General features: G+C 38.5%; 1 protein-coding gene across 11 annotated transcripts in view; it reads right to left on the bottom strand.

The window, feature by feature from the left end:
• Positions 1 to 12,878, bottom strand: part of inpp4b (inositol polyphosphate-4-phosphatase type II B) — a 332,497-nt gene that overhangs the window by 79,089 nt on the left and 240,530 nt on the right. For all 11 annotated transcript variants that reach the window (XM_034302375.2, XM_053232415.1, XM_053232414.1 and 8 more), the window contains one exon: positions 1,472 to 1,580. In XM_034302375.2, the coding sequence (XP_034158266.1) occupies positions 1,472 to 1,580 (109 nt within the window). The remainder of the gene's footprint in view (positions 1 to 1,471; positions 1,581 to 12,878) is intronic.

The following is a 12,878-nucleotide window of genomic DNA, read 5'->3' as shown; positions in this document are numbered from 1 at the left end:
ATTGGATTCAGATCTGGCAACTGGGGAGGCCACTGAAGTACCCTGAACTCATTGTCATGTTCATGGAACCAGTTGGGAGTGACTTTGTGACATGCCACATTATCATGCTGGAAGCACATTATCATGCTGGAAGCCATTATAAGATGGGTAAATTGTGGCCATAAAGAGAATCACATGGTCAGGAACAATAGTCAGACTGGCTGTGGCATTCAAACGATGCTCAATTGGTATTAAAGAGCCCAGAAAACTTTCCCCACATCATTACACCTGAACCACCAGCCTGAACTTTTGACACAAAGCAATGTCAAAAGTTGGGTCCATGGATTAATACTGTTGATGCCAAATTCTGACCCTACCATCTGCATGTCGCAGCAGAAATCAATATTCAGACCAGATGACGCTTTTCCAGTCTTCAGCTGTCCAGTTTTGGTGATCCTGGGCCCACTGTAACCTCAGATTCCTATTCTTGGCTGACAGGAGAGGAACCTGGCTCTTTCAAGAGTCAGTGTGTTGTGCTTTCTGAGATGCTTTTCTGCTCACCATGGTTGTAAAGAGTGGTTATTTGAGTTACCGTAGCCTTCCTGTCAGCTCGAACCAGTCTGACCCATCTCCTCTGACCTCTCTCATCGACAACTCACTGTAGGTTTTTTGTTTTTAGCACCACTCTATGCAAACTCTTGAGATCGGTGCAATCAGCAGTACAACCATGCCATGGTCAAAGTCACTGAGATCACATTTTTCCTCATTCTGATGTTTGATGTGAACATTAACTGAAGCTCCTCACTTGTATCTACATTATTCTATGCACTGTGCTGTTCCCATATGATTGGCTGATTGGAAAATTGCATGAATGAGCAGGTGTGCAGGTGTTTCTATTAAAGGAGTTGCTCAGTGTATCCACATACACTGAAGGATAAATTATTTAATTTGTCAATAATATCATACTGCACAACAGAAACAGGCACAGAAGCACACACATCCTTTCCCTGCTGCACAGCCCACATTTGCATATCAGAACAAGTTCTTATAATTTATAACCTAGCTCCGATTTTCCAGGAAACTCTTCAGCTGTCTCCCAGCTTCTGCATTCAAATAGCTTCCCATTTCAAGGCACAGTGTAATCACACAAAGTAAATTCTCAAAGATAAATAATAAATACATACAACTTTGTTTTTAGTATGCAGCAAACCCATAGTGCGGCTGAACAGAGTTCTGCAAAGATGATAACTTTTCTCCTGTTTCACTCAGTCTTTCATACACACGCAGTTTTCCTCTTCACAGCAGATTAATGCTGATACACACAGCACGTTCTTACGCATGCACACACACACACACACACAGGTTTGTAAAGAGCTTGCTTAATCTTAGTGGCTCTTGAGCTGCTGACACACAGATAATCTGGTCCATATTAGCACCAGCCCAATCCTCTGCATTTAGCATAATGGCTTCTGTGTGTGTGTGAGTGTGTTACCTTCTGGTGTGTATCAGTGGCAATGTGGTCCACACCTCCATCCTCAATCTCTCCCATTTTCAGGCGAGACACCACCACTGTCCCCACAGCTGACGAATCATCTGCCGTCCTGATAAAACACAAAAGAACTACTTCAATTATGTGTGTGTTGGGGTTTGTACCACCTCTGACCATATTCACATCCGAAAGCATTCCCTTCGACAGGGTTCCGATTGCTGTTTTCCTCATATTAGAGACTAATAAGTTATCTAATCCTCTGCAGTGAAGGGGGAATCCGTGTCTCAGAGGTGGGTTGCTGGAAATGAGGAAAAATGAACTGCAGCCATGGAAGCAAACAGAGTCCAATTACTCTGATTGATTGGCTTTAAATGGTCTGCACCTTTACAGGAGCTAATTAAGCTGTGTACTGCTTGTGCCGAAGCGACTGGATTTCCTTAGATAATACCAGGCTTTCAGAGGAAGTGTGATAGAGTGTTGTAAGGTTAGAAACTCATTAGGATAAAGTGTGATGGCTCTTGTGATTGCTTTAGTCATTAAGCCCATACGTATCATTAAACACATTGTCGTGAGAATTTGGCAAAGATTAAATCACACGCAGACATTTAGCTCTGTATTTTATTTCTTAACCTAACAGGAACTCACGTATAAATGAAAAGCTATAACTGCAGTGAGGACACATTTAAGCCAAGTCCCAAGCTTTACTTATACAGTATGTGCTCACTACAACGAATATCACACTGCTGCTGAATTATCAATTCTGCTTGGTCAGAAGGTGTTGATTAATTTTATATCACAGCAGCTCTGTCAGTAGTGACGACAGTAACTCAGATCACAAGTTTATATTAATGCGCTTATCCTAATATGTTATTGTTTCTCTAGTAACAACTCATTCACAGGAATTGATGCTCTACATAATCTAATCCTAATAATAAACTGATTGAAAACATGCAGTTATTTAACAAAGAAAAAAAAAACATAATTGTTGATATGGTGAAGTTTTCTGTGAAGAGATGTTTATTTAACATTTATGGAAGGAGTCTCCAGTGTCAACGTTTTGTAAAAGTCAGCGGTTAGAAACGAACACTGATGAAGGACTAGAAGATAACACAAATCAAACAGGAAAACTGTACTTTAGTCTGTAACATCTACAGCTTGGACCAACAAGGTAGATAATGTGTAATAACATTATTAATAGATCAATAATACAGTGTTTAAAAACCAGAGAAATGCCACTGATACACCCATACCAGCACCATACACACCACCACGTAAGTTTCAGTGCTGTGCTAAAAAAAAAAAAATCCACCACACAACATGGAGATCCTTTTCCTTTGATAGGAAGAGGGGCTGAGAAATTTTCCGTAACAAAAACGCATACCTGAGCATGTTCTTTGCACATGACTTTCTTTTTTTTTTTAAATTGTTGTCACATATATAATTAATTCAAACTCCTAAACACTGTTAATTACTACCAGATCTTATGGACTAACAGCTGATTAGTTTACTCCTCTGTGTTATATGATATTGACTTGATATATATTTTTAAAAATATTATTAATTATTACTTCATGCAATTTCTGCAAGCACTTTATCCTGATTCATGGTAGATCCCTGGATCACTGGGTATGAGGAGAATACACCCTGGATGGGATGCCAGTCTACTGCAAGGCACCGTATACATGCACACTCACATTCACAACTAGCGGCAATTTAGTGTAGCCAGTACACTTATAGCAAATTTCTACAAGGAAACCGAACAACCAGGAGAAAACCCACACAGACACGGAGAGAACATGTGAAGCTTCATACAGACAGTAACCAGAGCTCAGGATTGAATTCAGGATGCTGGAGTTGTGAGGCAGCAATGCTACACACTTGAAATACATAAGTGAAGAATAATAAAAATCTAATCTGAGTAATATAGTTTGACAAAACGTTTTGGAGTCTGTTATTTTTTTGTTTTGTCATAATGCAGCACAATAACCGTTCTGTAAATGGGCAGCATTTTTCAGACTCGCCGGTGCAGGGAGGACAGCAATGGTGCTTTAAAAGGAGATAAAAAGGTACAATGTGGCTTTATCCGTCTCCACTAGTCCCACAGGGAGAGCAAAGTGGCTGATAGATTGAAAGCAGCAGATATCATCCTGCATCCATCCCTCAGCAGGACACACAGAAGAGTCCTGGATGAATGGAACACTTCTATTCATCCAGCTTCTAGCGTTCCTCACTACAGTCCTGTTGGTCTTGACTTTGAGAAAACGTCCTCTACTACACCTCCTCAGTAAGAGTCTGGTGGGGGCTGGAGACTGCTATATATCACATTTTACACTCGTCACAGACTCGTAGACTGCAGGATGCCACCAGATCTTGGGACTGCAGTTGTGCCACAATTGAAATCTCATGTGAAAGCCTCAGGCAACGGCAGCTGCTGGCTTGTTAAGATAACTGATATGTGTCTTTGAAAGTTAGGGATGAAGAAAGCAGTACTGGATAGTGGAAATGGAATTACAGGAGTATATAGATGTCCTTCCATTTTCTACCCTTTGTCCTCCAAGTCTTTTAGAGAGACAGAGGTACTAATTAAGGATGTGTGCTTTTTGTTTAGAATGATTAACGCCGGACTGACCCAGGATTTTCATGACCAAATCAAGCTGCTTGGAGCAGTGTGGTTTTTTCTGTACAGAGAAAGCAGACAGTTGTGATTGACCTTAAATTAACTTTGCAGCTCAGTCGAGTTGCGCTCCTCCTCTGCTCGGCGCTTGAAGCAGATTGCCTGCTTGCACGCTTCCCCAGCACAAATCTAATTGGCCCTGGGCCTCTTTATGACAAGAGTTAATCAGAGAGCTTTGTTAAAGTGACAAAAAGAATGAGAGCTTGGCACGACTCGTGAATAATTCGGGAAACAGTTACTTAGTAGACAAGTGGTTGGTGTCAAGGAGCTTTTTTCTGCACAACTTCACACCATTGTTTTAGGAAGCCTTTGTGCATTCACTCTGATGTGTTTACCTCCTTTAGTGAGGTTCATTTGGAAGCACATAAACAAAGCAATCACACTCAGGTGCGGTATAAAACACCTGTCCATGGAAGCAATCTCTAAATTGACTCAACCCAACTGCAGAAAGAAACTGCAGGACTAAAATTATTGTTTGCAGGCAGCATTGTTTGACATGTGAGCTGATAACCTGATATTTGAGATAGCAAAAGTGTCAGAAGACAGATCACAGGTACTGCAAAATTACAGTGCATTCTGGCTATATGGACTACAAAATAAATCCTTTTTTTTTTTTTTAAGCCAGTATGGTCTCCATGTTTTCTATACTTGTTAATTTCCATAATTTCTGCTCATGCTTGCAAATGGTTTGTTCACGTTAGGATGTATTTGGTGCAGTGATAAAGCTGGGAGAAACCGGTCACATAAACTGTTACTTAGGGCTAAAGGATAAAAGGTAAAATTGCTCATTATCTCATGATTATCAATCACAATCTGTCAATTTACAAACAAATATTTTATGTCGCAGTTTACACTAATAAACAGGTTTTGATTCACATTGCTCATAATAATTCTATATTCTTTGAAGAGCATACTAATCTGTATGAATCAGTCAAATTAATTGTCTCTTTTAAAATGCTGTCTAAACATAATTAGACACAATCAGACAAATGAATGTGACACCACAATGTAAAACAGCCAAATATTTAAAAAAAAATAAATAAAAAAAATGCTTTTGTATTATGCTAAAAATTATCACAAAAATTAAATAAAAATAAAATTATCAAAAAAAAAACCAAACAAACAAAAACCAATTTGTCAGAGGATGCTATGATTGGTCTGACAGGTAAAACATATAAATGGAAGCACATGATCTAATTAAAAAACTTTAACTCAGCTCACCAATACTGCAGTTGATTTTTTTTATTATTATTATTAAAAGATGATCCCAAAAATGCAATTAACTGCAGCTCTACTGTGTCACAAAAATATATGTAAAGTGCCACATTGTGTTATTTTTGCTCAGAGACCCAGGTGTTGTGGAATGAAACATCTGACTTTCTTTCATTTTGTTCCACAGGAACATTAGTTTTGAAGATTGAACCCCGTTCATATGAAAAAGCTGAAATATTCTTGTCCAGTAACCAGTGTAGCATGAAAATGGACCTGGGCAGGTGTTAGAAGGACAGACATGACCTGCACGCACGCACACACACACACACACACACACAGTGTATAAGGCTCTTACACTGCTGCTGGCATGTGACAGAAATCTGACAAGGATGCTCTGACTGCAGCATGTGATGGAAGTCAGGTCCATAAATCACCCCTCCACCTTTAAGACTGCATCCGTTACTATGAAGGACCTGCAGGTTTTGCTCAAATCTGTCAGTTCATGTAGCTATAGAAAGTTTCTAAAAAAGAAATACTAAAAAAAAAAAAAAAAAAAAAAAAAAGAATGAAAGGAAAAAAATATGCTTAGCTCAGGTAGAACCTAAGATATCAGCATATGGATATCAAAAAAATGCCAACACAGCAAATTTTTTTCTATCTATCTACTTTCTTCATAAGACATCCACCATTTGGGGTGATATAAGAAGATATAAGATATAAGAAGCTTTTTTAGAGCTTTTACAGTAAAGAGTTCTGCATCAAACCTCTCATGATGTCTGATCTTCACTTCCATGGAAGTCCAGTCTTCAACCTAATTAAACTTCTAACTTGAGTCATGATGAAATTACACCTCGGAGTCGTGTACAGGGTCTCAAGGCTGAGCTTACATATTAGCTCCTGAATCGCAGATGGCCAAAGCACTGGCCACTGCTGACACAAGACTAAATATAAACCTGTGCTGCTGGAAAGCCAAGGGTTTACCAAATACATAATCACCATCTTGTTCACACTTGTACAGAGTCTGAGCAGTAGAGATGATAGGTACAGAGGTGGACCTGTACAGAAGCTGCCCATTCATGTTCATTATGGTCACACACTGGGGAAAAAAATGAACTTGACCTTTAGTAAATTGCACATTAGTCGATTTTGCTTGTCTATTTTAATTTAAATATGTCTTTGTTACAACTAATTAATCATAAGCAATTGTAAAATACTTTTATATAAGTGTATTTCAATTAAAGTCAGTTATCAATAATTAAGTCTGCATCGCCTGAGGTTCCGAATGGACAGGCACATATCCTCGCAATATCCATCGCTCCTTTTTGCTCTGGACGAGAACGGTTATTTTCTCCACAGGTATTACTCCTGCACCCCCTCTTCATGCTGTCAGTAGCCATTAAAGCTGAGTTTAACATCCGTTTTAATTTCAACAGACAACAAAGGCCAAATACTGATTGTGAAAATCAAAAGAATAACTGCTAAGTACAATAATATTATATAAGGTAATTGAAAGTGCTTGCGGATCCATGATGAGACTTTTCAGTACTGTCAGCACAAACAATGCATTTTAAACAAATCCTGTTGACTGCCAGTGTATACAGGTGTGGGGGCGGGGTTAAATTGTACCACAGCCAACCACGTGAGGGCATACAAAAGATTTTGGCACCACTTTCTTTTTTTTAAACTGATGTTGTGTTTTTATATCATACAGCCTGTCAGTTTGTCATCCACTAACACCATACACACCTGACAAGAAGCAACTTAGTAGGGATCTAAAGCTACATCTGGATTTGTGACAATGTCCGCTGATAAAAAAGTATAAAATAAAATTGATCTGAAAATTAATGCTGCGTTCAACTTAACTCGGATGTGAGAAGTCTGAACGTGTAATGGCCATAACTAGGTGTCTATAGCTATGGCTTTCACAAAATAATAATAATAATAATAATAATAATAATTGTAAATTCATGCTGAAAACACAGATGCATATGGAGCCTGAGAAAATTCCCAGAACCGAGAGGGTTGAATATGCACGCACACACACACACACACACACACACACACACACACACTCAACTGTGTATTAGTCATAAAAGTAGGTTGGAAGACCAGCCACAAAAAAAACCAAAAAACCTTAGACTCATCTACCATGCCAGAAGCAGGCTGTGAAACAGAAGAACCATCCAGTTCACTAAAATCTCAATGGGATGACCAACAAAACAGGAACAACTTGTTTTTTGTTGGTTTGTGAGGGAAAGCCAAAATGACATGACAAAGATATCTCTCTACGGTATATATATATATATATATATATATATATATATATATATATATATATATATATATATATATATATATATATATGAAAGACAGAATGAATGCATGGAGGGATAGAGACATATACACCCCTTAAAGAAAAAAAAAATCCTAAATCATTTTTTTTTCTTTTGTATTCTCACTCCTATTCTTCCCATCCCGAGGAAAGAATCTGACAATTCTAACACGACTCGTGACAATCCATGTTAGTTTGAAAACACAAGTTTAAACTGTATAGCTGAATTAGACATTGACTTTGCTGCGAGTAGAAGACAGACACACAGTCTATGGTTATTTTAAAGAAAAGGCAGGCATTTGTTGAGGGGGAAGAATATTCTTATGTGTATCAATCTTATTTGATTCAATCTTTAAAATGATTCTGCATTGATGGACAGATCTCAATAATCAGATTTTTAAGGAAATAAAACAAATACAATGTGTATGATTGTACAAGTCATGATTAAAACACAATAGAAACAAAATGTCTAGACCGCCTGGGTGGTTAAATATAAAAGTTTTTTGTGTACACTGTGTGTTGTATAAAATAAAACAACAAAAAGAAGTGGACCTGGGGCATGCTTTTTGCATAAAACAACAAAAAGCAGTGGACCTGGGGCATGCTTTTTGCATAAAACAACAAAAAGAAGTGGACCTGGGGCATGCTTTTTGCAAGTTCTGCACCACCAAGATAAAGTATTTCAGGCATACAACAAACATGCACACATTTCCATCTAGAGGTGGAAGAAAAATGGTCCTTTGCCATGCCTGCTCAACAGAGAACCCTTGAGCAAGTGACAAAACATCCACATAATTCAGAAAAATTCAGGCAAAGTGAATTACTGGGTCAAATGCAAGTTTGCATCCCGACACTGTTGTTGAAACCCCATGCTTTCACTCAGTGATGCACATGCTGGAAGTAGCGCATTTTATTTTATAAGTTAAAAGCAAAAAGTGGTCACATAGTTTAAAAAAAAAATGCATCAAGACTTTCACCACCTTCTGGAAAATCTTTCCTTTTCGTTGTAATTTTCGGAATAATATTTGATTTTAAGGTCCCCAAGCACACTTCAAAGCTGTACTAAAGATGTTTGGAGAAGCACAATGAAGGCGACCCTAACCTAATTTCTATCCACCACATCTGTAGTATATTTCTGTACTGAGCACATTTCCTTGTACTGAGAAACAAATGCTAAACCTGTTTCCTCAAATCTCACTCACAGTGGAAGCAGAAAGGTATGATATTTTAAAAAAAACATGATATAACATCATATAATGGAAATTTAAAACTTACAATGCTATTAGAATGGACCAGAAAGCTTATCAAAGCTGCTCTAATATCATTTCATCCAGCTTTCTGACACAGGAGCATTACAGTAAACGTTAAATTCAGTTATTTACGCTTTTCCTGAAGAAAACATGCTCCATTAGTACCAGTACAAAGTACCATTTCTGAAAAAATAACTTACTTTATAAAGATGTATAGCTTAATTTATAAATACCTTTAACTGATTTCATTAGATTTGTTAAAATTTTCTACAAAAATACATTTTACTTAATTGTTAATTCTCAGAATTCAAAACATTCATTAGATAATTTATTCAGTAAAATATTCAATAAGTCACCAGCAAATGCATTTTTATATTAAACATATATAAATTGAGAAAAAGGCTCAAGGACAGAGAAATGTGTCGTAATTCTTGTCTGTTGTAATTCCACACGCTCCACAGATGATGTAAACTTGCGAATTCCTTTAACACTTTTTAAAAAATCTGCTGCAGACTGAGTGTTTGCTGCTTATATGATGAAACTGTGATGACGGAAGTTTCTTTTCCCCCGTAATGAACATGCAGCTGTCAAAGTAAACCTGTGTTCAGCAATCTGTTTAGTTAGCTGGCTTTAAAAATTGTTCATTTATTTTGCAAACTGAGGCGTCCCTGAACGGCTGCTATGATGGCGGTGTGTGATGAGTGTGTACTAGATACTATCCAAAAGTAGAGCTCAGGGATTCTGTAGTGAAAAAGACATTAGCGCTTTCCTCCTCCCCATATCTGTCTTAACCTGTTCCTTCTGTCTCCCTTCATCTTTCAAACCTGCTCCCTCGCTCTTTCCCAGACCTCTCAGTGGGGCGATGACGTGAAGGCGCTCCATACGTCTCTGTCCGCCTGCTGGCGAGACTGGCTCTCATTTTGCCCTAGATAAAAGCCGGACAGGGCTAAATATAGCAAACGTATTATTGAGGACAAATGTTATGATAAGTCCATGATGGTGGTGAAATGTACACTGGTATAGGAGCAAGGAACTGTTCGGCCTCTTTTTACGGCTTTTTCCTCATGACTAGGCAAAAAAAAATTGCATCTTATGTTTTTTTTTTTTTTTTGGTGTGACTCAATCATTGCCACATCACCGCAGGCTCTGTTAAAAAAACATGGATGCTGTGGATTGCCAAGAGACGAGTGAGACAGATGGAGGCTTTGGATGAATTCCAGGATTTTCTAAACACACATACACGCAACCACACACAGGCTCTAGATGACTTCTTAGCCACTGCCTATTTTCACACTCACCCATATGACATTGCTGAGCCTCCACTGCAGTCAGAACCCATGTAGCGTGTGGGCGATAGGGCAGAGGTCGTCTTGCTCATTAAGCGTGATTAAGAAGAGGACACGAGCTGGGCTTCTGAAACCGCTTTCTCAGCTGCTTTGCTTTGCTCTCTGATCCTGTCTTCATCTATTTGTGCTTGACGATAGGGGTTGCTCAGACCTGTGTCCTCTGACATTAGATTCAAAGTGAATGAGAAGTCAATAAGACTAATCAAATGGCCTGTCAAGCATCTGATAGCTCTTTAATTGAAGGTGAGATGCTCGCTAAATGAACTGACCACAAGGGTGCTTATGATAATAGAACAAATGTGTGCTGTGTGTCTGGGCTGAGTAGTCTACCCGTAAGGTCAAGCACAGTGTTTTCCATGATTCAACACCCCCGAGTCCACAATCAGCTGGTTACCAAGACCTTTATGATTGAGTTGTCTGGGTTAGAAGATTAAAAGCATTAAAAGTGTCAGAATGACATGAATTATAGTACCCTTTTCAGCTTTTAATGCCAGGAATGAAAAGAGGCCCTGTGAATACAAAATGTCTAATCACAAGCTACTACTACTACTGCTACTGCTAATAGTAGATTATTTCCTATAACAGCTCATCCTGAAATGTTTTATTCCTCTTAAGCCTAGTTCACACAGCACCAACAGATACGTTTGTCAGGTTTTGTCAGATCAGCGTGTTAACCCTATCGGTGTCTGTTGAGTCGAGGAATGTCTGAGCAGTGTGGTATGATTTTCTAACAAACTCTGACGTAATCTGACCTGGGCATGAACCGTTGACATGACGATGAAGCAAGCGTCCCTGAAAACTCCATAGAAACAAAAGCCTGTATTGCTAAAGTGTTGTTGTGGGTAAAATGGCAGATTCAGAAAGAAAAGTTAGTGGATCTCTGGGAAGAGAAACCAGAGCTTTACGAGTTTTTTTTTTTTAATTAACGCACAAAGATAAAGTGGAAACGGACATATTCTTTGCAAAAAGGTAATTATGCATTGATGTGTTATTTAAACAAAATTGTTTATTTTGACCCTCCAGTTTGCAAGCCAAGCAAAATTTTGAAAGCTCTGCACATTATCTGTCTGCAGTTCTCTGCATAAATTTAATAAGTGCCCTGTCTCTCACGTCACAACAACCAAGGCTTCACCCACAACCTCTTTTGTTTCGCTCTTTGTCTTTTCAGGCAAAGAACAACAAATAAAGACACTAGTAATAGTAAAATTTTGATTGTGGTAAAAGAATCATCCATTTTTAAACCAGTCTGTCTGTCTGTAAAAAAGTTTGTTGGTGTCTGTTGGGGCAGAGTTGTGTTTCCCAACATAAATCCGATGTCCAGCGTTTAAAAGTTGGTGGTTGTCGGCGTTGGTCGGTGTCTGTCGTTACAAAGTGAACTAGGCTTTATACTACAGCAATTTGCCAACGATTACAACTTTTATTGATTAAACAATGACGTCATCTACTTTTATATTCATTCATAATTATGTTTAATGTTGTAGAACATCTGCAAAAACCAGGTTAGTTCCTGTTATCACTTGCATCGTAGCAGCTGTAAACAGTTTCTCCCTCACCAGCCTCCCTTTTCACTGTTTCTTGAAGTTAAAAAAAACACAGCTTGTCATGTTACAAAGTAATCACAAAACTTTCCCATGGCGGAAAACTTAAAGTTATATCTTTATAGCATTTACCACCGACTCTTACGGAGCACTTTTGCACGAGAAACTCCATCCGTAAATGATAAATAAATATCTCCTTACGGAAAATTTCACCATATCAACAATTATACGCAATTTTTAATATAAACCTGTGATTTATTTTGCAGCTGGAACTACTGCCTGAGCTGTTGTTACTGAAAATTATTCAACACCTTCTGACCAATCAGATTCCAGAAATCACCTATGCTGTGGTATAAGCAGACTTAATGAAGTCATCGTTATAGTTTTCTACGTGTGTTGACCATCTCTTCAGTTTTAGGAGCAATACAGTAATGTCAGGATGACAGCATATCAGGAATTTGACAAATTCTGATGCTGATCCAGTGTTTCAGGCCAAAATCAGATCAGTGTATTTTTATCTGGAGTGTTATACAGAACCAGATTCACTATCTGATCACTGGTGGATTAAGATGAACAAATAAACAAGCTTAGATGCCAGTCCATCTCTCCAACTCGTACCTGGTGCAGAGCCAAAATAAGCTGCTTGCAGTTATCTCTGTGGCAGGTGTATTTGCATGCACACAAACACACACACACACACACATTAAAATACTTCACTCTTTCAGCTCTTCTCTTTTTTCCCCTATTAGCTATCATTCTGTGCGAATATAAGTAGTCCTTTCTCACTTTCTGTCTCCCCCTGTCAGCATCATGGCTCTGGATTTCTCAGCTAAATTGCTTTTTGGAAAGGTCTTTTATTTTCATAAAGCATCATTACACGTTGCGTGCTGTGCTCGGGATCCATGCAGCCAGAGGATGCATTCAAAAGATGAGCGCCGATTGCTTACAACAAAATAAAAGAAGCAGGTGCAAACAGGGGGCCGGTCACAAACCCCGAGCCTAATTCAACACGAAGAAGATCCTGTATTATTATGTAAAACTGACAGACAGACAGGATG

The sequence above is a fragment of the Pangasianodon hypophthalmus genome, chromosome 3 (genome assembly GCF_027358585.1).
Source record: "Pangasianodon hypophthalmus isolate fPanHyp1 chromosome 3, fPanHyp1.pri, whole genome shotgun sequence".
Classification (NCBI taxonomy): Eukaryota; Metazoa; Chordata; class Actinopteri; order Siluriformes; family Pangasiidae; genus Pangasianodon; species Pangasianodon hypophthalmus.
This window is presented reverse-complemented; position numbering and strand designations above follow the sequence as displayed.